The sequence below is a fragment of the Cheilinus undulatus genome, linkage group 17 (genome assembly GCF_018320785.1).
Source record: "Cheilinus undulatus linkage group 17, ASM1832078v1, whole genome shotgun sequence".
In the NCBI taxonomy this organism is placed as follows: Eukaryota; Metazoa; Chordata; class Actinopteri; order Labriformes; family Labridae; genus Cheilinus; species Cheilinus undulatus.
In genome coordinates this window covers 12641938-12668648 of record NC_054881.1, presented here as the reverse complement: position 1 = coordinate 12668648, position 26711 = coordinate 12641938, and the positions used below count along the sequence as shown (strand labels likewise).

Below are 26711 nucleotides of genomic sequence, written 5' to 3'. Positions count from 1 at the left end.
CTTCCTTGGCAGCAGATCAGCTGTATGGCACGTTCTGAAGAAGCCCTTGGGCTGCAGTCCCACAGCTGTAATCGCCATGTTTTGTCTGCAGTGAAGATTGAGGACTGCTGAAAGTGAAGCCGAGCGCAGTATGAAACCAAGCACCGTGGATCACACAGGCATGCCCACTCCCTCTCTCTCTCCTTAACTCTCTCTTCCACATGCATACACACTCACTTCATGCAGCACAACTACTTTCATGTGCTACTTCAAAGCATCAATTAAACAGGAGAAGAGCTGGATAATAACCATAAGGTTATCCTCATCGTAATGAGCCAAAGTATTGGTTGTGACACATCAAAACAGCAGCACAGCTTCTAGCCAGCTCATGGAAATACATCCCCGACACAGCAGGGTGCAGCATGCATGCCAATAAGGGAGGAACTTTTCAGGACATATCTTAATATAACATGACAAAACTGCAATTTGTTATGACTTCAAAGAATCTCACATATGAGAGATAGTTAAATAATATTACCCTAGTTTTACTAACAAAGGCATCAAATTCTAGGTGCTCTATGTTTATCAGCATTTTTTTTAACACAGAAGAAGAACCTGTGTTAAGATGTGGATTGCATTCATTATAAAGAAAACTATGTGGTCATTAGACTAACAATGACCCACATTGATGCCTCTTATTACTCATGGATGTTCTCAACACTGTAGAAGAAGGCAGATAGGTCTACAACCTTAGAACACACGGCTCTATCTTCTGACTCTATACTTAAAATACATCATTCTCTATTATCACCTGATGAATGTTTCCTCCCACACTGGCAGTCTTTCAAGAGCCTACGTCCACATTTTTTGCGCCTACAACCTCCATCTCAGAGCGCTTCTCACCAGCTTTAATTCTTGCTTGGTTATGAAAGCTGACCCCCTTTTCTCTCAGGGGTATCTGTATTGTTGTTTATAAATAGCTCCATGCTCTTACTATTTTCCTTGAAAATACAAGATCAGATCAATTCAGATTGGCATCTTCCGCAGTTCACAGAGCTGATATTATCTGGTGGCTCAGTAGGGCCAGTGGGTCAATGGAGCAGCCTGTCATTTAAGGTTGCACATGGTTTTAGTGCATGCAATTACAGTGGTCACAGAAATGATTGCTAGGTTTTTTTTTTATTCTTTGGTTGTCATTTCAAAATTTGAGACTCTTTATTCATGACAAAAATTTGGCCTGGTGGTTTAAAACAAATTCTTGTGTTCTACATCCACCCATCCATCCATCCATGCATCCATTCATCCGTCAACGTATTAAACTTCCCATCAATCCATCCATTCATCAATCCAATCATCTCACCATCCATCCATGCTTTAATCCATCCATTTGTCTGATTGTCCATCCTACAGTTAAACAATCCATCCATCCATGAATCCAACTTCCCATCCATTCCTCTGCTAATCCATCCATCCATCCATCAATCCATCCATCCATCCATCCATCCATCCATCCGACCAATTATCCATCCATCCATCCATCCATCCTGCTATCCATTTTCCATCTATCTATGCATCCAACACTCTGACAATCCATCCAACCATCCATCTGTTCTGCATCTGTGTATTCATCCATGTACCCATCGATCCATCCATCCATGCATCCCACAATCATCCATCCATCCATGTATCCATCCAAGTATCCATCCATCCATCTATCATCCATCCATCTCCTCTCCATCCAAGTATCCATCCAAGTGTCCATCCATCCATCTTTTTTTTTAAATCTTATTAAGGGCTTGGTTTCTTTAACAGGCCAAGCATGTCGGCCTGTTGGCCTTCTCCTGGAGGATTCTGAGGCGTTTCCATTCCTGAAGGAACTACAGATAAACAAACAAACCATCCATCCATCCATCAGTCCAACTTCCCATCCATTCCTCCACTAACCCATCCATCCATCCATCCATCTATGCATCCCACAATCATCCATCCATGTATCCATCCATCTCAACATCCACCCCTCCATCCATTTATCCATCCATGTATCCATCTCTTCTCCATTCATGTATCCATCCATCCATCCATCCATCCATCCATCCAAGTATCCATCCATCCATCATCCATCCATCCTTGTCCTCTCCATCCATGTATCCATCCAAGTATCCATCCATCCATCTTTTTTTATCTTATTCAGGGCTTGGTTTCTTTAACAGGCCAAGCATGTTAGCCTGTTGGCCTTCTCTTGGAGGATTCTGAGGTGTTTCCATTCCCGAAGGAACTCTCTTACAGATCAAGGTTTGCCCCAAATAAGATGTACCTGGAAGACCTCTAAAGGAAGTGACCTGGAGACAAACTATGCCTTCTTTCCCTGGAGTTTCCTCTAGAAATCCAAGCTCCTAACCCTATTTCCAAGGTTGAGCTCAACTGCCCTTTAGAGGGAACTCAGTTCACCTGCTTTAACCCCAAACTCATACTTGCAGTCATTTTCCAAAGCTCCTGACCATAGGTGAGGGTTGGAATATGGATAGAATGAGAGATTGAAAGCTTTGCTTTTTGGCTCAGCTCCTTTTTCACCATGATCCAATCACAATCTCTCAGTGAACAAACTTGAAATATATTTTCAAGGCTTTACACAGACTTCAAGTTCAGTACTTTACTAGATATTGTTTGTCTTTTTTAAAGTGTACATTTCTTCTGTTTAAGTTTCAAGGTGGCAGTTTGGGGTAGAAAAAATTTCAAACACTTTCTGCAAAGCTTGACTGTGGCTCGACAAAATGTCACAAGCAAAAAGCCTCTTAATACCCACAACAGCCTTTGATGTGTACACTACATTGAGCAGGAAAAACGACTAAAGCTGCAGCACCACTCCTAATGTGCATGCCAAGTGTGAAGAGAGCAACATTACAGCAAAGTCCCTCCACTTATTCCAGCCTCATCTTAATGCTCATCACAGGCCTGTGGATGGAGGAACACACATCTACAGATAACATACCTAGGGCTTGTGATACTGCATGAAAGTCCCCGACACGGGCTGTATGAAAGCGCCAAACAAGACATTAGAAAGTGTAGGATAAATCACAACCCCTGCCTAAAGTTGGGAGTAAAAGGGGACACTCAGAACAGCTCACAGCATGTCAATTCCACATCATTAGAAGTGGTGCTCACAGAGCTGGAAAAAAGGAATATCTAGGGGGTTGTAGAAGAACAAAAGAAAGGGCTCCTGTGTGCATCTCACTTTAATAGACCACTCCTCACAGATCAAAACATAAAAACCAACCTCTCCCTCTCTCTCCAAACTTCACATGGCGAAAGAAAAGTGCAGACTCATGCACTTTGATAGCAGAGTGTAACAACTTCTCTCAGGGAAGAAAGGCATCTTTAATTGGACAGTTCAGTCGCTGAAGAGTATCTAGTCCTGCTTACATGAGGCTTTTCATGTGCCTCTTATCCAGATAAAATGTGGAATCATGCGCCGTCAGCTTGATTTCGCTGTAGTCGAATGAAGCTGATAAGATAATGCCTTGATATCGGCATGCAAATCAAGGAGGGACAAACTTCAGTCGAGGCGGTAGAAGCGAAGCCTTTAAGAGGGGTTTCAAACTCGTCTTGAAAGAAGTAAATGAATTAGCCTTTTAGAGAGCCTCCTGTTTCTCTCAGCTCTTTGTTTCTAATCTTTTTGGCAGCGTTTGCCTTGGCTTTGACTTCTGGTTATCAAAAAGCCATCCTATCTGCCTAAGACACAAGACCTTGCCAAATGCAAAAGGGGTAACCAGCGCGGTCTGGGCGCAATACAGGATTGCAAGGTAGGCAGAGCTCCAGCTTCTTAATTATTACTTGAAGTTGCATAATCCTACATCCGATAAATTATTCATGTTGATAGCAATTTTACACCTGGCCGACTTCCTGATCATGCTTTGTGAAATATCCTCCAAATAAGGTTCTAAGAGCGGCTGCCAACTTGGATAAATTGGAAAAGCTAAGGTAGTGACTCGGTAATATCTGTGCATAAGCCAAGATTTTCTGTGAGTCCAGGTGTTAGATGGTTCCTACAAGAAAGTAGGGCAAAGAAGAAGAAGAAGAAGAAGAAGTGAGGAATGTTGCTGCAGAAGCAAAAAATTTAAATATGCAGGTTTGCGGACACCGGGAGAGAAGATGAACAGCTGCAGGGTTTAGCTGAGCAGACACAACGGCGACTGTAGTTTTCCAGCTGAGCGGACAGTCAGACGTGTTTCCCTGTAATGCATATTAGAATCAAGGAAAGGTGGTTTAAACTATGGTCTTTTATACAGCAAGGCAACCAGGCACAAGAATGTTACGCTTCCATACAGCTCTTGTTCCAACTCCAGTGCAGATTTGTGGAAAATCTCCAATCCAGACAGCCCTCAGGCTCACTAATTTGCTATTAGTGCCATGTCGTTCCCATCTCTAAAGCTTCAAGGGAAACAAATCTGCACTCTTTTACCCAAAATGATAGTGTGCCGATCCTCTCACGTATCATATCCTTAAAATACCCCCTTTTACTCCTGAAGCAGGGATTGTGGACACTGGCTGTGCTCATAGAAGCAGCTTGTTATCTCTTTATCAGCAGCCTAGTGTAAAAGCAACAGTGCTGAATACATCATCGTCCTGAGTTGGGAGCTAGCAATGAGCTCTTCTTTTATTGACTAGGCAGGGTTGAATTTATGGGGCACACTTGTCCTTTATTTCCATATATTGAGCCCAGTGGTATCACAAATGTAAAGGCAGGAAGATTGAAAACTGGACTGATTCAAATCAGCATTAAGGAGCATTAATTAGCATTAATCTTTATGGAGAGAACCATTGCGGCACTAAAACAGCTGGAAGAAGGACATAGTTTCTGGATTATACTGCCATCAAGACAACTTACAGCCTATTAACAGGGATTTACAGTGCCTATGAAAAGTATTCACCCCCTGGATGGTTTACCCTTTTATTAATTTTCTAAATCAATCATGGCCATGAAATAAATGACTGCATAAATATTCACCCCCTGTAAGTCAGTATTTGGTAGATGCACCTTTGGCTGCAATAACAGCACCAAGTCTGTGTGGATAGGTCTCAATCAGACTTGCACATCTGTACACTGCAACTTTAATCCAGTCTTCTTTGCAAAACTGCTCAAGCTCTGTCAGGTTGCATGGAGATCAGGCCCTTCTCAAGTCCAGCCGCAAAACCTCTATTGAATTGAGGTCTTGGTTTTCATTCAGCCACTCCAGAACATTCCCCTTGTTGTCTTCAAAGACTTCTGAGTAGCTTTCGCTGTATGCTTCGGGTCATTGTCTTGCTTGAAAATGAATCTTCTTCCAAGCCGTAGTTCATTGCAGGTTGAATAAGACTGTCCTCCAGGATTTTTGCTATATGTGCCACAATATTTTTACAGTCTACTTTTACAAGCCTTCCAGGGCTGGCTGCTGAGAAGCATCCCCACAGTATGATGCTGCCACCACTGTGTCTCACATTGTGGACGGTGTCTTGTCTTATGGCCAAAAAACACCATTTTGGTCTCATCAGAACAAAGAACTTTCTTCAACTTGACCATGTAGTCTCTTACATGTATTTTGGTGAATTCCAGTCCAGAGTTTTCTTCAGCAGTGGCTTTCTCTTTGCCACTCTCTCATAAGGCTCTGACTGGTGGAGAACCCGGGCAAAAGTTGTCTTATGCAGAGTCTTTCATATGTCAGTTGCTGAAGCTTTTAACTCCTTCAGAGTAGTCAGAGGTGTCTTGGTGGCCTCTCTCATTAGTCTCCTTCTTGCACGGTCACTCAGCTGTGAGGACGGTCTGATCCAGGCAGATTGACACGTGCCATGTTCCTTCCATTTCTTGATGATGGATTTATGGTGCATTGGAAATGTTTTTGTATCCATCTCCTTGCTTACACTTTTCAATAACACTTTCTCTGAGCTCCTTGGAGTGTTCTTTTGTCTTCGTGGTGTAATGGTAGCCAGGAATACTGATTAACCAGTGACTGGACCTTCCAGTAATAAGTGTCTTTATACTACAATCACTTGAGGCACATTCAATGCCCTCAGGTGAGCCCCATTTCCCTAATTTAATTTGGACAGTCACTTTAAAGGGAGTGAGCATTTATGATGCCTATTATTCTGCATTGCATTTTCTACTGAAGACGTGTTATTAAGCCAAGGAATGGACGCAGTGCCAAAGTGCAGACACTCTGTATCCCAATTCCCAAAATGCATCATTAAATACAAAAAGGACTTGAATATCTTTCTTCCCAGCCTCCATCTGGGGCCGTGCATAGGGAAATACTGACAGCTGATAATACTCCATTCCAATTAAGCATGCATAGCGTGACCTGGGTCTATCTTGACAATTAGAAATGACAATATGAGCACAGAATTTGTGCGATTTGGTTGTGTCATACACTATTCATGCTGTATGAGCTAAAAACCCACCATTACACTTAACACCCATGCAGTGAATGTCCAGCCACACTGAAAAAGCTGGCTTTTGATGGATTGCAGAGACCTTTGACATGAGGCCAAAATATTCCATTTAGTTCACCCTTGAGTTCAAGTGGTAGTTTGTGCATCATAATAAAGTTTGCTCTGGGTGTCAATGAGATCTATGGTTTGTGAGAATGAGCTGGATGTGAGGTCGCAGTGATCCTGACCTACTGTACATCCTTGAGTGGAGGAGAATGTTTGTCCCAAATTGAAAGACTTTCAGGTGCATAGTAATGGAGATATATCACATTAGGAGGAATGGAAGGATCGGATGTGCAGAGGGATTTTATTTTTAAGTTTAAGAATTAATTCAAGAAGAGCATCCACCCAGCTACAATCCAATTTGATCTGTCTTTGCCTTTGCCTTGTGCTTTGTCAACAGCTTGGCAATGTGTTCATTTTATCTCTGAAACAGACCACATTCTGACTAGTATAAGCTTGTAAATGAGTGACTAAACCCCCAGACCCCTTTTGTCAGCCGAAAATGTGTATGTGTATGGGTATTTTTTTATGGTTTTGACCATTTTGGGTCCAAATCTAAACATTTTGTCCCTAAATTTGACCTATTATGTTGGAAATATGGATAATGACTGGCCTATATTGGTTGAAATCCATCTGTGGCTGATCTGGAGACAGGTGACATATGTGGTGCCAGCTTTTGTTACTGTAGAGCTCAAATTGACCGCCACCTTTCTGACAAAAGGGATTTCCCCATTCAGACCCTATGTAGTGGCCTGACATGCCGCATAGACTGTTTCATATCTCCATTGCATGAATATATTTCACATCCATCTGGGAAGTTACAATAGAAAGCTTTTAGGAAAGGGCAGGACTTTTCAAAAAATTCTCAGATCGTGATTGGACAAACTTCTGTCCGTCACATTCAGATGTTCACAGTGGAGAAGACCGCTACTTCAAACCACATTCTGCTGCAAACGAATCATTGCTGCTGCTCAAGTCCTCAATCAGTTTATGTATGTTTTGTTGTGTGGCATACAATAGCACATGCTGATACATTGACATGCACCTCAGCCAAAAATCTGGGTTAATTTACCATTTAAACCTCTTATCTCATTATTATTCTGTATTACTGACTACAGCTTTGCATTGAGGACACATTTTCACCCCTTATTATTGGCTTACAAAGAAAACTCTTAGCACTGACCTCATGGAGAGTGCCTCTCAGCAGTCCTTCACTGACTTTTCAGGAGTTTGGCCTTCACTGAATTCATCTTGAAGGCAATATTTGCTCAGCAAGTTGACACAAGATACCTCTCTATTATGATAGTATTACTGTGTTAAATCCTCGACAGCAAATAAGACAAGTACAAGCCAAGCTGAAGTGTTCTATATACCCAGGAATAATATCTGTCTTAACCACTGGCTTAAGGATAGATAAGAAAGTATGCTTAAAATGTGCCCAATGTTTTTTTTTTATTTGCACTGATTCTAATTCCTGCTGACAGTGATCATAGATACTTAATTAAGTTGTTCTGCCAAGGGTAGGTGAGGCCATCATGCCTGACGTCTCATTTTCAGTGTTAATGTCCTATCGGATATAACAGTGTGACCGATGACACAGGCAGCATGTTTAACAACATGCCTGATTAGAATGACTGGTAATGTGCATTCTAATGAGCTGAATTTATGGCAGAGGTGAAGGGTCATGCCACAGCAGTCTCCCGTTTTTGATTTTACACCAGGCAAATGTTTTAACAAATGTGAAACTGCTTCAACTTGATCTTAAATGAAAGTGAAAATGACAGTAATCTGACAGTCACCATGGAACATGTAAACACTTAATTGGAACTTTAAGATGGTATATAAGGACAATTTTCTAGAATGGGTTCAGTCAAAAAGTAATATTGCTATGCTAAAGAATTTCATACTCATTCTCTTAAGGATATTTGAAGTCTGAGTGATGCTTGAACTGTTTTTTTCACTCTTTATAGATAGATAAATGCAAGCTGTTAAAAAAGGGTTTGATTCAGAGGTATCTAGGATGCTGCAAATACATAGGTAACAAGTTGAACTGATGATGGAAATGTGAGACGCCACACAACAAAATGTGTTTGCAGAAATCTAGCTAAACAGCACACCAGACACTTAGACAAGTGTGCCAACTCTCTGTCCATCCAGTTATCCAGCCATCCAACAATCCATCCTTCTGTCAAGCCACCAGTCAAACCATCATCCAATCATAATCAAATCCTTCATCTGTCCATCCACCAGTTGAAAAAACCAACCGTTTGTTGAACCCATTCTAAGAACAAACCATTCATCCATCCATCCATCCAACCACTAATCCATCCATCCAACCTGACAAATAAATCTACAATCATCCATTGTCCGTTCATCAAATTTCCATCTGTCATCCAACAAATCATCCATCCATCTGTCAATCCACTGATCCATTCATTTGTCAGTCCAATTATGCATCAGTCTGACAATCATCCCTCTTTTCATCCACCAGTCAAACCATCCATCAATCTATCCATCCATTTTTGGATCTAGTTATCATCCATCTGACAATTCATCCTCCAGTCCATCCATACAGTCCAACATCCATCCAGCCACCAGTCAAACTATCTCTCTATCCATCCATGCATCCACTGACAAATCTGTCTATCCAAGAGTTGAATAAACCTACCATTTGTCAAACCCATCCTAAGAACAAACCATCCATCCATCCATCCATCCATCCATCCATCAATAGATCCATCTACCATTTACAGTGCTTGTACCATTTCAGGTTGTAGGAAGCTTGAGCCAATCACAGCTGTCATTTGGCAAGAGGTTGGATGCACAGTAGTGGTGGTTGTATTATTATGAGCATTCTTGAGGTTTCACATTAACAAGCAAGGGTTGCAGAAAAGCCCCATGACCTTGACCTCTGGTCTTTTGCCTCCAAAATCTGATTATTTTATCTCTGTCCCAGGATGACTATTTGTGCAGAGATTGAAAAAAAAAATCTATCAAAAAGTGTAGATGACGTCACATGGTTTCCAAACGTTTTCTTCCCAAGGAACATGCCAAGATATAAAGAAATACTAAATTCCTATCTATTCAAATTAGCTAGTTTTTTTTTTACCAATGTTATGGTATCTTTAGTTGGTGTTTGGTTGTATTAATAATGTATGTTTGTACATATTCCCATGGCACACCATGCCAGTGGCACCACTCGCCTAGAAAGCAAGAGATGAACATGTCGTCATATTACCTTAATTTTGGCCTCCAAAATCTGACTACTTCATCCTTGGAACGGGGTGAAAGAATTTGGCAAGTTCGGAGGATATTCATCAAGGTTTTACCGGGATATTTGGTTCTAGAAAATGGCATGTATGGATGTATGGTTTTGAAACATAAAAAAATCATGATTACCAATGCAAGGCATGGAGGCAGAAAAGACATGGCAAAGGGGGTTGATTTTTTTCAGCTGATAATTTTTGCTAGTGACTCAGTCAGTTTGAAGTAAGTGGAGAGAGAATTTTTTTATATGGCAATCACTTTAGATCATTCAGATCAAAATCATCTCTTTAGAAGCCTATGGGTGAGACCATTAAGACTGCCTCCTTGTTGGAGCCCGTCCATGGTTGTGCAACCTACTGGCATCAAACACAACTAGAGTTCCATTTTAATCCTAGACATCTCATAACTTATGCTGGTTTCATGTTGCACACTGCCAAAACGATGAATGGATGAATCTATCACATAAGAGCAAAGAATTTCCCTCCAAAATCCAGTTTGAATTTATGAATTCTATCAGGGGAGAAAGTACTGAAATAATATGCCTCCAAGGCCTGGAACATTCTGCCGGAAACACTGTTAACTTTTCAATTGACTTCTTGTCCTACCTCTGGTGTGGCTGGGGACCCTGCGGCGGCCTGTTGATGAGCTGTGCATGACATGCTGGTAGTGAGACATGTCCGTCGGTGTATTGGGAACACGGAAACTGTCCTGGAACCTCTGCATCAAATCCTCTACCGACTCCGTGTTTGGGTCAATGGCTGTAAAACAGAGATCCAAAGTGAATATGGCAGGCATGTCACAAGGTTTTAAAGAGCAAATCATTTTGAAAATAGTGACAGAAATACAAGATAGATGGAAATATACACAGATGCAAAGGAGAACACCACAAAAATCTTTCCTTTTTTTCCTGGAAAGATAGGAATTTAAAGTATGATATGTATCATGAGCAGCTAGGTTGTCCAATTTAGACACACTATAAAAAAGCAGCAGAGTATTATTTCTACTTTTCCATTTTTTTCCCAGCTTTTAAATGATTCCATCTATTCAATATTGCCTCATCTCTACAGGGATCCCGTGAACGCTTCGTCTGATGGCTCAGTCTCACTCTTCCTGATGAATGACTCCAAAACAACTGGCCGTGGGGAAAGAGGGGGTGGTAGACGGAGGAGCTTGCTTCCTCTTCTCACAATGGAATATTAAAAAGTACAAAAGGAAATGATGGGAAATTCAAAGGGCTTGTCTAGATATGTTCTGTATCAATTATGCAGACAAAGAGACTAATTATGGCTGGAGATATACCTCCTTCAGTTCTATCTAACATGTAAAAAGGTTGAAAAATGTTACTTTCTTAGAGACAGATATTAAACTACATATGTATCTATAGCTTCTGGTGACAGATCAGTCAAATTGTAAACTTTCCCTTTAACTAGAGTGATATTTTTAGAGTCTTTCTGTTTTTTTAAAGGAAATACTTTGTATGCATAAGCCACTGAAGAATATCTTTGGGATTGGGAACAAGTTCCAGTCTTGTGATGTGGGCAAATAAAAACAACAGTGTTCACTGTGCCACTTTGGATTCCATCTGTCCACATTTAAAAGCTCTGATGATTTACTTCCCATATGTGTCAATTTTGGAAACCCCTGGGAGCAAAGCTGTACTTACAATATATCTTCCAGTTTTGTTGAACATATTCAGATTACCAGAATTAAGGTTTAAGGTGTTGATAAGCACCAATAATAAATTAAAGGCATGCACAATAAACTTACTGAGAGGCTGGCAGCAGCTTTCAGACCAATGAATATCATCAAACACTCTCTTACAGCTACTTCCATCAGGCTAAATAAACAGATATACTCTGACCCACAAGAGGCAAAACAACATACAGACATATAACAAGCAAAACTAAACTAATACAAGGTCTAAGAAAACTTACACGCAACTGGGTGAACAAGGTTGGCAACTTTCAGACTGATAAAGATCATCAGACCCAGATGATCCCGGTCAGGCTTCATGGACAGCCCACAAAAAGTAAACTAACAGAAGTACCACTAAAACTTAAAGACCACTAAAAGGATGAGGCTAACAGCTTTCAGAAAAATATCATCAGCTAAATAGACTGCCATCCCTGACTAATAAGAGGTACAACAACACACTAAATAACAAGCAAAAATAGAGTAACACAGGTCTACCAAAACTCGGGCTGACAGCTTTCAGACTGATAAAGATCATTGGGCCCAGATGATCCTACTCAGGGTATATAGATAGCCATCTCCATACAAAAACATAAACCAACATAAATACCACTAAAACTTAAACCCCACTAAAAGTACAAGGTTAGCAGCTTTCAGACAAACAAATATCATCAGGCCGTCTCTTACAGATGCTCTCCTCAGGATAAATAGATGGTAATCCCTGACTCGCAAAAGGCACAACCACAACACACAAAAATAACAAGCAAATCTCAACTAAGGCAAGGTGCACCAAAACTTAAATGCAACTGAGAGAACAAGGCTGGCAGCTTTCAAACTATCTGAGATCACTGGGTCCAGATGATCCTGTCCAGGCTACATAGATAGCCTGTCTATCCCCGACTTACACATCAAACTAAACTAACATGAGAACAAGTAAAATGCATCTTATGCTGATTTTGAGTTCAACTTTGTCAGGAAAAATATAAAAATGAGCTTCTTTTAATAGGTTGTTGTTCATCAATTTGTATGACACCCCCCTTGCAGAATTTACAGGCATGAAAAACAACCAACTTGTAACTTGTACAACTTGTTTACATGCTTTTTGCTCTTTTAGGTCCAAAAAGAAACATGGGCACTAATTTCTATCTGAAAATTCCTTGAAGGAGCTTTTCCCCCAAGACCCCACAGTGTCAGTGTGCCTCACTTGTGTCTGTGCTGTGGTTTTGTTTCATTCATACTCTACGTCCATGCACTAGTTGGAAGCAGCACTCAGTCTCATGTACCCTGTTCTGCAATGGCATTAAAGGCTTGCAAAAAGTGCCGCATCCGTTACTGAAGCAGAGCTGCCTGAGCAGCTGGTTTCACAAGACCACACAGGGATACATATTACTTTGTCTTTGTGAGGTCGATCATGTTATGTAGGGTCAGCTGTCTTTACTTCCTGTTTTATTTTGAAATGTATCAGATGATCTATGAGTTTTAATGTATGACTTCCTGTTCAATATAGTCATTCTGCTTAGTTCACCTTGAAACATGCTGGAAGCAATTTCATCCAAAGAAGACTTAACACATATTTTGAGCAGAGCAGAGCAGAGTGGAGAGATATTTCTGGGATGTGTTTCAGAAAGACTTTGGCATGTATAATGGAAGCACAAGCATTAACTAAAGAGAGCACAGTCAGTTCCACCATGCAAGATGTGAATGGAGTGTGGTACACACAGAGTGGTGAAGTCTACAGATAAGTGTAAAGTATCACCAAAATTGTCTTAGTGTAACAATAAAGTTTCTAAAATCCAAAGCAACCTAACACCAATAAAATCAAAAGAAACTGGAGAGTGCAGATGGGCTAGCAATTACACCTAATTGCACCTAATGTACAGAGGCTGTAGTCCTCCAAGTGGATGGCATGGATTTGAGTCCAGCTTGTGGATCTTTCTCTTGCACATCTTTCCCCCTTTTCCAGTCCATCTGACAATAGTAGTGCAAGAACCACAAGCCAAATGGCTTTGCACGGGTTGACATCCAACTTTGCTGAAAAAGAAAACCGGACCACTTAAGAAATATGTGAGGGAGATGCCGCCCCACACCATCACACTGCCTCCACAAAAAATGTTACTATATCAGTGCAGATATCAACATAGCATTTTACGCTTCTTCTCCACACTTTGACCCTACAGAATCTGGCCTCATTGTTGAGCATAATTTTCCAGCAAATGTTCAGGTTCCAGTGCACGTTTTACCCACACCAGCAAAAACGGGTATGACGGGCAGTCATGGCAGACCTCCTGGCAGCCCTATGAGTCTGTTCCAGATTGCCTTGGCAAAGAGTCAATGGCCATATCATCCTGCAAACCTTGACTGCAAATCTTTGGAGACAGCCTACAGTTCCTGAGCTAACAGGGTGAGAAAACAGTCTTCTAGAGGTGTCGTCTTCTACTTCACAGACTGTTTCCGTCATGGAACTTGGCCTACAGTTTGGATATGGTACTAGGACTCAGTTTGTATAATGGGGCAACTTAGTTTTTTGGGACACCCGCTTGAAGTTGCCCCATTATACATGCCCTATCCAGACCAGTAAAACATGGCATGCTAGTTCTTGGCGCAGACACCTACTGATGACTGTGGCACAGCCCATTTCCACAGGTGCGGGTACACCTGGGGGTACTAGCAGCTCAGAGCAAGTCAATAGCAACAGCAAAATGAGCTGTTTAGCATTGGCAAATTTTTCATGGGTGCAACCCATATACTCAGCTCTGCTGCTCATCCCACAAATGCATGTTCTTTGTAAACATGACACCATTTTACAGGGAATAACAGGCTTGCCAATGGTATAAGATTTATTTCCAAGAAGCGTTATTACAACAATAATCTACCAAACACAAAATTCCTTACTGTTTGTGCTAAGTTTACATCATTGTATCTCTCAGAAAGGAAGAGCTCTAAAATAAACTTCATGAAAACTAGATAATTTGAAAAAAAAAAAAAAAAAAAAGCTTTGATTTTGCTCTCTTTTGGTGGTAAAAATGTATGACTCATTGAGAATCTTTGCCATAGAAAATGTAAACAAAGGCTGTTCTTGAGGTTTGCTTTTCATTTTCCTGTCTGAAACTTCCCCCAAAGCAGAGTTAGAGTAATCAAACATAACTAAATTAAAATACTCAAGCTTCTCGCTGATGCTATATTGCATTTTTAAGTCATATAGAGACACCATAATTAAATATGCACTGTTTCATTACCGTTAAAGAGTCCAAATAGAAGCTTGAGGTAATTGTTACTGCATAATACATAGTGTAGTTGTCTGCCTATCTGCTTGAGAAGCTGTAAGCAGCTCAGTCCTCAAACTTACAGCAGCATAGCCATCTCCAAAAGATGGAGGCCATTTATCACCCTAACCGCCCCCACCCTCACCTATCACCAACATCTTTTGATCTGTCATTCTGGCTCGGAGGTGTAGTCTTTCCATGAATAATGGTGATGTGTGGCTCCCAGCGGATGCCTCATCATGCATCCCGATGAGTGCAGGAGAGCAGCGAAGGAGGGGGATGCAGAGGCTGAGGGTGAGAGTGAAGAGGCAGGAGCGTTCGTATTGTTTTTGGAGATTATAAATGGAAAGCTAACAATAACAGAGGCGCCGCTGCTGTGTGTTGTGAGTAAATATTATCCTTGCAATAACACATATTTGTTTGGATTAATTCGCGGTTGCACTCGGCTCTCTCTTCTATGGGTAATGTTCTGTCAGGCAGGGAATTGCCGTTAGTACGGGAATGGTAATGGGCCGCCGTAACCAGATGTAAGAGGTGATGCAAAGTGGCCGTGACCTCGTTCCAGGGACAGCTGTTGCTAATCTTGTGTTGTATAAGTGCATTGAGAAAACCTTGAACCTATAAGTCGAAGAAACTTTAGAATCTCTGCAGTTTGCAAAGTTTTTGTTTCACTTTACCAGATGAAGAAAACACCTTGGTCCTTGAATAAACCTTCAACAAAGGAACAGATCCTAACTACTTTTCTTTAAGAAAAGAAAAACACACTTTACACAGTTACAAAACTGTGTGATGTCTTCAAATAGCATTTTCAGTGATACATTTGAGCTTCTTTTTGGAGGTTTTACTTGGCTTCAACTTATCCTTGAAACTAGAAACTGTAGCAAAGCTTTACTGTGATTCAACACATCCATTTTGAGCTTTTCGTTATTCTCTATGTATTTTCTGGGTAGATGAGGCACCCTATCTATTTTATATATATTACTGAAAGGGCTCCAGCAACAGTCCAGATTTATAGTACCAAAACACATCTTTGTAAATGATTTAAGAAGGAGTCAAAAAGTTCAACACTGTTTGATTTTTCATTGTATTTGGTCTTCATAGCCAGAGGGTTGGATATGTACTTTCTGGAAATATTTATAATGCAAAAGTGTATGAAAAGTTCAAATCCTTGTTCTAGGACAATTCAAACTGATCTAAAAAATGCCCAAAAGGCAGCAAAATGCTTAAGCCCATGATTTACTAAGCAAGAAAGGATTGACTCTATGAAAACTGGTGTCAAAAATCTATTGCAAGTACTGTTTTTACGATAATTTATATTGCAATTTTTAAAAACAGTTTGTGTAGTGGTTGTGCACTTTTGAGCATAACCACTACTAATTTGGCTATTGACAAAAATGTACAAAAATGCCACTTTAATGCCAAAGTGAAAACAGATTTCTACAAAGTTGTGTCCATTAAACTAAACATGCAATGTTAAATGTTGATTGCATCAACATTCACCCCCTTTGAAGTGACTGACCTAATTCAACAGAGCCAATGAACTCCAGCCAATTGATACTATGGTCTCACAATTAGTGAAATGAGGGTCACTTAAGTGCAGTGAATGTGTTTCAACTGACTGTAGTATTTAGACACTTGTGTCTGAAAGGTCCAGTCACTGGTTAGTCAGTTTTTCTGGCTACCATTACACCATGGAGACAAAAGAACATGCCAAGAAAAGGTCATTGAAAAGTGTAAGTCAGGGATGGATAGAAAGAACATTTCAAGGCACTAAAAATCCCCCATCATCAACAAATGGAAGGGATATGGCACATGTGTAAATCTGCCTAGATCAGGCCGCCCTCAAGAATTGAGTCACCGTGCAAGAAGGAGACTAGTGAGAGGCCACCAAGACACCTACTCTGAGGGAGTTACAAGCTTCATCAGCTGAGATGAGAGACTGCATTCCAAGCTTTGTGGGAGAGTGGCAAAGAGAAAGACACTGTAGGGGAAAACATTAAATCTCAATGAGTTTGCCAAAAGGCATGGGGGACTCCGTGGCCAAGTGGAAGAAAGTTCTTTGGTCTGATGAGTCCAAATGGTTATTTTTGGCAATCAGAAAAGACGCTATGTTTGCAATAGTTGGGGGTAGTTGAGGGTAAGGGGATAGTTGTAGTGTTGGTAGATACACACAATGGCTGCTGGTAGAGTGATTACCTTTAGTGTTAGTTTGTCAGAACGAGACAACAGCTTTGGCATGAGTTTGTGATTGTCACAGGTGGGGTCTATGTAATGGCTGCTGCTGTGGTAGCCATTAGCTTGGATTTAGCTGTAGTACAATGTAGAACAATGTAGCACAACTCTTTATTAAAACGAGAGAATAAAAGCCTGCCAACTTGTTTTGGCAGAGATTTTTTTTTGCACATCTCCAGACAGGCTTCGGCATGCAGAAGCTCCACTGTTCACACACTAGCCTGTAGCCTGAGCTGCACTAGAGCGGTCTATGGCCTTATTTTACCATGTTGCCGTGATTGGCCTGTGACAGAAAAGCGTGCCAGGTATCTGTAAAAGCGTAGCTGTGGTTACCTTATCAGGCAACAGACCCTTCCCATCCCCACTCTCCTGATAGCAGCATTAGACACACAGTCTTGCCAACAATACCCAAAGGTGCACCAAAGACAAGTTGTCACAAAAAAGTTCAGTCAGCACCTCTGGCCATCAGTCAACATCCAGGCCCCAGAAGAGTATAGTAAGACCAGAAGGACCAAGGACAGAAAGACTCAGACTTTGCCCACATGCTTAGACACCGGGAACGCCACACTGTCTTGCTCAGCAAACCCATCACCCCATGTGCGAGTCCAAGTCTGTGATTGAACTCAGCCTTGCAATCAATGGATCGATAGTAGTAGTCTCACACCTGAGTGCGGTGAATGTCTTTCAAGTGGTTGTAGTTTAAAGGCACCTGTGTCACCAGTAGTCAGTATGCCTGACTACCATTACACCATGAAAACAAAAGAACACTCCAAGCAACTCAGAGAAAAGGTCATCGAAAAGTATAGTCAGGGTTTGGATACAAAAAGTGTTAGCTATGGCTACCAACTTTGCTAACGACTTCCTGTACAAATAAACCCCATCCCTAGCTACTGCCCCCTTCTCCTCAAATGACACTGATTGGTCAATTAATCTGTTTTGCAAGGTTACATTCAACTGCAGAGGGAGCAATTTGGGGTCAAGTATCTTATCCGAGGACTCATCGCCTTTAGACTTCAGGAGCTGGGGATTGAACTCTCGACCTTCCATTTGAGGGACTACTAAACCACAGTCGACCCAAATCACTGCATGAAACTAAGACTTAATAAACCTCGATAAAAGGATATATAGCAAGTCTTTTGTTCCTGTTGTGGAAGATACCAGTGTTGCGTGTGGCTCTGTTTACACTTTTCACAAACTCTCTTCCCTGTCCAAAGGGATGACGCCTCATGTTGGATTCTAAGCTCCTGTCAATAAAACAATAAAGGATCACAGAAATAATTCAAGTGATAAAATGCTTTTTCTAGGTTGTATACTGGCTCTGATGCTGAAGCAGAGCTGCTCCTGGCAATGTTGTTATAAACCGAAACAAGTGTACACCAACCTATGTCTGTGAGTGGGAAGGATTTGAACACGACACAACAACCAAAACAGACTTCCTGTCTTCTCTCTTTTTTTTTTTTTTTTTTTTTTTTAAACTTTTGGGCACGAACTGACAAAAGATTTCCAATTCTCATTTTTTTCTTTCAAACCAGCACATTCCAAGTTAGTTTTCTCTGTCCCACATGAGGGTGTGGGATGATAAGAAGTGATGCAAAATAGGTGGCATTTTTGTGTGGTACACGGGTAAAAACTGCATCTTTGCATTTCAGGCACAACTGGTGACAGTGCCGAGATTACCAGCTATGCCAATTAGAACTCATTCTACATGTTTTGCATATTACATCTGCTGCTATTCTTCAAGTGTGGAAATATTCATCAGCTTTAGTGTAAAGCAGTTTGTATAACAGGGAGAATAACTGCAGGCTATTACATGGCCAGAAATCTCTCTTGTATTGCATGTGTAGTTGTCAAAAGCTTCCCCTCCCTTCCTCCTTCTTTATGCACATCAATTTATTGTGAATGTCCTTGACAAATAGAAATCACATTTGAAGCTATAGTGGAGTATTTTTCTCTATTAGACACAGCAGAATTTGTTAAAGTGAATGTCGACTGTATAGATCAGCCAGAAAAAGCTGACCATCACATTCAGTCCTTTAGGTGATAAAAAGTTGATGTTCCCTGAGGCATATATTGATACTCATTTAATGCTTCCTTGGAGATATATTAGAGAGGAGGGTCCTCACACCTGTACTGTAGTGAAGACTGGGTTGAATCTGATCCATCCGATCCATAATTTCACTCCAAACTACCTATTTGAAGGCAGGTGCAAGCCTCTATCAATACTGCCTCTACACTTTAACCATCCTCAACTATACTTAATATTTTGAGACCTATAGTTCTATTTTGCTTCTTTTATGTGTCACAACACCACAAACTGTGGGTTCCAGCCTCCACAGGTTTTAGAATTCAGAGAGTGTAAAACTGGCACTTTTAGAACATGTAATCAGGTTTAAGACCAATCAAACATTCATGTCATTATCACAACCTGCAGCGGTTTCAATAACACCACACTCAGTCGTGCCATTTATTTCCTTCATTAGATTGGAAAGACAAGTGCTGTGCATGTTTAAAAGACAGCTTAGGATGTCTCCAGAGAGTTTAATCTGTATTGATCAAAGGCATTTTCAGTTATAAGCAAACATTTAATAGGCTACATCCACTTTCAGAACTCAATATGGCACTTCAGGGTTTGATTAATACTTGCCCCCGGAGCATCCACACCAAGTTTGGTGAATTTCTGTCCATCTAGTTTTTTGGGAACGCATTTTTTCGTGTTTCAGCATCACTATGGGTCTGGATCTCGTGGTTTAAAAGGTTCATTTCAGTCTCAACATAAGGATATGGATTAAGATGTATAGTAAATGAGAAAATTGAGATACGGCCCACCCAAAGTTTAATGGTCACCATCGTCTTGGTGAATACTTAGTTCCGATTGGCTTTTGAGGTTCCATCGGTGTTTAACTTTTGATATTTGGACACCCATGGAATTTCTAAAGTAATCCCAGTCAAAAATGTTTACACTTTTCTAAATTAATGCACTTCAGCCATTAGATGAGAACCTATGGTATTCTACCCAATGCATTAATAAGCAAATTTCAAAGAAGTAACAACAGCACTTTTGAAACCAAATAAAACCGGGAGTTTGAACAGACTTCAATAGTCCAGAGGCTTTTTTTTTTAGAAAGCATACTGAGGTGGATTTGTGAGTCAAATGACAAGTAAATCTAAGGGTTTGAGGGCCATGGCCATTTGAAAGAAGCTCAAGTTGATTTTTGCATATGGTTTAAGCAGATCAATAAAAACAAGAAAGACTCCCAAAGCACTCTAATTTTTAATCACTTTGACCTTGACAACTTTGACATTTTGTCAAAATAAATGGTTAACAGGCTTTAAAACTCTAGTTGTAATTGGAAAATTCTGATGTGTGAAGGGTCCCTTAGAAATGCAAACGATGGAGGCCACGAAACCACAAATATTCAGCATATTTCAGGTCTTCGTGTTGAATTTTTTATTAATTCTTTCTTATTTGAATCTAAAAAACATATTTTAATTCAATTCTTTGCATATTTAAGATCAAATTTGCAAGGATCATTCCCAAATAAAGTCATGCTGTACCATTGAAAACTGGAATAAAAATGCTTTTAAATAGATAGAGGTGTGCATCATCTGCATATTGTTGTACTACCCTCTTTAATCCATGAAGAAACACAAGAAGCAGACAAAATATAATAAGTGTTGCGTGTTCTGCCAACTAGGGACTGATTGATCAGTCCCAAATGTAGGACCCTTCATGGCTCATGATACAACCTACTATGAATGGGCATTTTTGAAATTCTAATGTTTAAATACTCCTGCTACCTTAGGGAAAAGTAATTGGGTACTTGCTAATTATGTTTTAACTGCATACCAGCCCTAAATTCTTGGAGTTTCTCCATTTTCCATTTTTGTCTGGTACAGCATAAGCTCATGAAAGCCTTCTCTTTACTCTCTTGTTTGTTATTAGCAGGCTTATTTTCTCTGCTCTGGTTTCACTGGAACAGCATGTGCTAAAGGGCTAACAAATGATGTGAGACTGCCTGATGTGTTTCCATGCTGCTTCCTTCTTGTTCCTATAAATGCGTATCCAAGGCATCACACTGGTATTTCAGGTAGTGATACAATCTATAGCTAGATATTTTTTCACTGCAAGTTTCATCGCCTTTTTGTCTAAGTACTCAAAGACACCACTTTTCCACATCAAGGCTGGCATTGTTCATATAACGCTCTACCTTGTAGACAGATGGGCAGCAAGAAGCAGACATGAGCAGAGTTATCTAACAGGCGCCTCCCTTCTCTGCTGTTCACCGAGATACGCCCACAGCACTTGGGGAGGCTTGAGACCAGACACAATGTTTCCTTTGGTGTCTTTAAAAAGCAACAGGCTTTCACTTAGTGTCAGTAAAACAGGATAAAAGGGTAACTTTGAAAGGTAAGAGTGGAGACAACGCAGGTACTCCAACATGGTTAAGTGATCTTCAGTCCCTGAGGGCGTTTAAGGTAGAGCTAGGCTAATTCCAGTACTTGTGGTTTGCAAATAAACAGAACAGCTGGAGTGGGTGGCACTTAAGCCTTGACCTAGCTTGACTGAGGAGAGTGTGTGACAGCATGTTTGAGGTTAAATGCTTGCATGCATATTTCATTAGCTCTTGGAGCTCTCTTTATCTCTCTTTCTTTGTTCCATTTCGAGGATAGAAGAGATGCTAGGCGAAGCAAATCTGAGTAAACCCCAGTCTCCTTGAAACTGAGCTGTTATACAAGTCCATCTTTACCATCTTTAAATATAACATAGATCAAACTTTTACCCTAAACGTAACCCCAGTTTTCGATCAAAACTTAACCCCAGTCTTCACCTAAACCTTACTCTAATTTGAACCTAAACCTAACCCATTTTAACCTTAATAAACCCAGTTTTAACCTTAACCCAACAAAAGTTTTAACTTTAATAACCCCTGATTTAACATAAACCCTACTCAAGTTTTGACCTTATGAACCCTAGTTTAACCTCACCATAACCCTAGTGAAAGCCTAAACCTTTCTCCAGTGCCAAAATAGACTTAACACCAGTGCAAACCAGACTTTATACCTTTTTTTTGCTAAACCTATCCCAATTTTTTACCTCACCATAACCCTAGTTTTTGCCTAAACCATACCTCAGTCTTTTTTACTAGTTTTTTTTGTCAGTTTTTTACTAACCTTATCCTCAGTCTAACCTAAAACTAACCCGTTTTAACTGAAACCTAACATACATTTTCACCTAATCCTAGCCCTACTTTTAACCTTAACCTCACCCCACTTTTAACCTTAATTTAACAAGTTTTTTTTTTTTTTTTTTTTTTTAGATAAAACCAATCCTAGTTTTATCTAAACCTGACCCCAGTTTTAACCTTAACCTAACCTCAGTTTTTAGATGAAACTGACCCCCTAAACCTGACCTCATTTTTAACTAATCCAAAGCCAGATATGACTTTATTCTAATCCCAGGTTTTACCTAAACCTTTCCCCAGTTTTAACCTAAACCTAACCCCAGTTTTAACCTTAACATTACCATAGTTTTCAACTAAACCTGACCTCATCTTTAACTCATCCAAAGCTAAATTTAACCTTAATCTAATCCCAGGTTTTACCTAAACCTTTCCCCATTTTTACCTTAACCTAGCCTCAGTTTCAATCTAAACCTGAACTCATTTTTAATTCATCCAAAGCCAGATTTAACCTTAATCTAATCCCAGGTTTAACCTAAACCTTTCCCAAGTTTTAACCTAAACCTAATCCCAGTTTTAACCTCAACCTAGCCCCAGTTTTAAACTAAACCTGACCCCAGTTTTAACTTATCCAAACCCCAGTTTTAACCTTAACTTAACCCCAGTTTTATCGAAGCCTTACTTTTTTTTTTTTTTTAACTTAACCTAACCTCAGTTTTTAGCTTATCCTAACCCTAGCCTAATCCAAAATAATGAAGATGGGTTAACACAGCAGACTTCTCATTACTAAACGTACATTTTGTAAGGCCACTGTCAACTATGACTCGATTTGATTCTCACATGACATGATCCTACGCGACCCTCTAGTTGTTGTTAGACATCAGTGTCTACATTATGTGCCCATTTTAGCTTATTTTTCCGTCCATCTCCCACCATTTTTCTGTGATTCCCCTTCTTCTCTCCCTCGCCAGAAGCAGCAACCACAATTCTTTATTCTGACATTTGTTTTCCCTTGACACCGAGTCCACACTGGCTCCTCGTTTTGAGTTCAATGTCAGCTGAAGCTCTGGTGCCTTTATTTTCTTCCTTTCCATCTCCCTTATCTGCAGTTACTGCCTTATCAGCTCTGAATATGTGTTAACAGTGTCTCATAAGCAGAGGATGTCAACAGCATGCTGCCTCAGTCAACTTATTCCTGGTGGTCTCAAAGGGCCTAGTACAGCGAGATAACCCCACTCAATTTTTAGTTTTTTTTTTTTTCAGAGTGTGCTTATGCTTTACACAGGCAGCTATGGAATAGAGTTCAAAATATGTGCTGGTGTTTCGGTGCTTGTAATTGCTTATGCATTTCTTAAATCCCATGGGGCTTTGATACCTACCTCTGATACGTGAAGTATACGGGTTCACAGCATTGGAGAAAGCAGAGAGTTTTACATAAAGTGGTCTCAAGACCATTTTTTGTTTTATTAGACTATATTAGAATACAAAATAGTAATCAAACTAAGTTATTCTGTTCAAACAAAATCAGAGGAACGCCTGATAACATCATAAAAAAGGACGAAAATATTCCACAAAAACTTTTACAAACAAAGTTAGGATAAAGGAAGACTGAACATTTTAACAGGATGGTTATAAAAGGTTTCAGCATAGTTTAATTCCTAACAATGGTTGTCATGATACATTGACACCGTATTAGTCAAAATCCAGCAATATCAATAACAGAACAATAGAAAATAGGCACCAAATATTGGCAATTAATTGCAAAAATACAATACATTTTTTGCAACCTCATTTCTTTTTAAACTTCTACATTACAACAGTAACTAGAACCATCACCTAGATGTTAACACCTTCCCCAGGTCAACTGCCAGACAGTGAAAGTGCAGTGGGAGTTCAAGAAGAAAAGCTGGAGTAACTTTTGGTGGTGTGACTGTAAATTCTTAAAATCATCTGCACTGTAGGTGCATGTTTTGTGATGAAATTTAAAGTTCAGAGCTGGTTAAGTGTATGGAACAAAATTAATGTTTAAAAATGACTTTTGACCACCAAAATATAATAGTTTCACCCTCAAGTCCAAGTGTGCATATGTTTATGTGAAATTTGCAATCTTGAGATGTTGTGCTCACAAGATTTGAGGTCACAATGGCCTTGTACTTCCGAAAAGTTTTCAGTTTGTGCAAAGTTTGACGCAAATCCCTTGAAGCATTTTTGAGATATTGGATTTGCAAACAAGGGATTTACATTCAGCTTAATGACCACTGACCTATGACTTCCAAAATCTGATCAAGGGGTGGGGTGGCCAGAGTCAAGCTCGACACAAGTCGACACGTGTTGTCACTCACAGGCCAAGGTCAAGCATGAGGGCATTTTTTTTGTCTGTGCCTTTTCACACGATGATGGTTGATGGTTTTTGGGCCCTTTGGACATCCACAGTGCAACCAGGGGCTCGAGGAAATCTTACTGCCCACCATGAAAGTACCCTAGACCATACTAACTGACTAGGCCTGATATCGGTATCGCCAGATATCAAAATGTCTTCCAATATTTACATCTGATATTTTAGCCGTGAATATCAGCATATCTTAACAGTAAAATCTGGCCGTGTACTAATAAATTAGGGGAGTTTTAGACTTGGCCAACAGACCTACTTAAGTTGAGATCTCTTCTCTTTATTCATCCTCATTCTTTAAACTTTAAAGTCTGTTTTAAGAAAAAAAAAAGTGTGTTTCTTTTTTCATCCTCAAACCTTGAATTGTGTTCAAAGGACTGAATTTTTACCTCCACCAAGGAGGTTATGTTATCGGCATGGTTCATTAGTTTGTTTGATAGCAACATAACTCAAAAAGTTATGGACGGATATTGATGAAATTTTCAGGAAATGTCAGAAATGGCATAAGGAAGAACTGATTCAATTTTGGGAGTGATCCGGATTACTGTCTGGATCCAGGAATTTTTTTAAAGGATTCTGTACTATTGGGAGATAGGGCTAATGGTGGAGGTCTGTGCTCTCCGAGTGCTTTTCTAGTTAGTTATGTAAAACATATTTAAATATCCGTATCAATATCAGTATCGCTTAAATTAATCTGTAAATATCAGCACATCGGATATCAGCAAATATCCAATATCCTGCATCCTATTACTGACCAGATCGACCCCTTACTCTGCCCTAAAGGTGTTGGCTTTATTTTCTCAACAGGTTATTTTTCCATGCCCCTGGCTACATGCAAGAACATCCAGAGCCCCACCAGGGTTGTGACAATGATGCCCTCAGGTGGGCTTACTCGCCATTAAACACCATATTTGAGCCTCAATTTTTGGCCTCAACATGCCTTAAAAATTCTGCACAGTACTGTATGTATGGATGTATGGGTAGTCATTACCATCGAGTGGAGGAGGAGGATGCCTCTGACCATGGCTCTTGCCAGCAAAGAGACATAAATCACAATGTTAATGTTAACGGTTTTGATTTCATGGAAACAAAAGCAAAAGTCCTAGGCACCAAATATTTGGTAATATCATTTTAATAGGGATGCAGAGATGCATCTGCTTGACATCCATATTGGCAAGTATTGGCCCCTTTGACAGGCGTGGGCCATCTGCAAATAATGACAGCATGAATCAATGTCAGTAGCAGATGTTCATCAACTGTGTCAGATCAATTTAAGCCTGGTATTCAGTACACCTAACTGCTAATTTAGGGGAGAGATTTACTATTGGACAGAAGATGGGACCTGTTGGACAAACTCTGGTCTGTTTTCATGGTCAAACATGAGGGAAAATGATGGCATTGTTGGAGTACTATACAGAAGAAGAAAATGGAAAAAAGCCATTGGCTAAAGTCTTATTTTAATCATCAGTATCAGACCTGTTTTTACAGTTGATGTTGCTCTAGTTTTTGATTATGAAAAATTGCACAAACACTCTTGCACACAGTTGAAATTAAAAAAATCACTGGTAATGTTTCAGGGCCAAACCCTTGCCAGTGTAATTGTGCAATAAAGACAGTATAGTGGAATTTTCTGTCCTTTCCTGCCTTATAAATAGTAAGTTTAACATATCTGAACATTTCCATACTACTGATCAATAAAAAGACTATTGATTTTGCACAAAGGGACTAAAAAGGAATGACAAAATAAACTGCAATCCAAACCCTTGCCCTGCCTTCTTTCTCTAACCTTAACTAACCCAAAAAGACCAACCCACATTAAATATCAAGTATGACAACAGAAACTGAAGCCTCGTGGAGATTCTGTATAAGATGCTCTGACATGGTACCAGACTTTGTGGTTAAGAGCATGTTAATGGACCACTCCATAGATAAAAAACAATCCGCTTTCCTGGCCTCCTCCATTTTCTGCATCTCTATATTATAGCCTCCCCTGGGACCTCATTGGTGAATGCAATGCACTCATGCAGACCCAGAGAGGTAAAGTATGCTGCTGTTTATTTTTTGACAGCAGTGCATGTACTCAGTGGCCTTATTATGGGTGTACTGAGGTGACAGTAAAGCCTCACTAGGCAGGGGGAGCCTTAAAAAGCTTAGCATTAACAAGCCACCCACTGTCAAGCTAGTGGACTACTGTGTTATGACTATATAGAGAACTGCTGATCTTAAATATGCATGTACAGCTGA

General features: G+C 40.1%; 1 protein-coding gene across 1 annotated transcript in view; it reads right to left on the bottom strand.

Annotated features, from left to right (window-relative positions):
* Nucleotides 1–26711, bottom strand: part of LOC121524927 (astrotactin-2-like) — a 615575-nt gene that overhangs the window by 370018 nt on the left and 218846 nt on the right. Inside the window, exon 4 of the mRNA XM_041810517.1 lies at nt 10317–10469. Coding sequence (XP_041666451.1) covers nt 10317–10469 — 153 coding nt within the window. The remainder of the gene's footprint in view (nt 1–10316; nt 10470–26711) is intronic.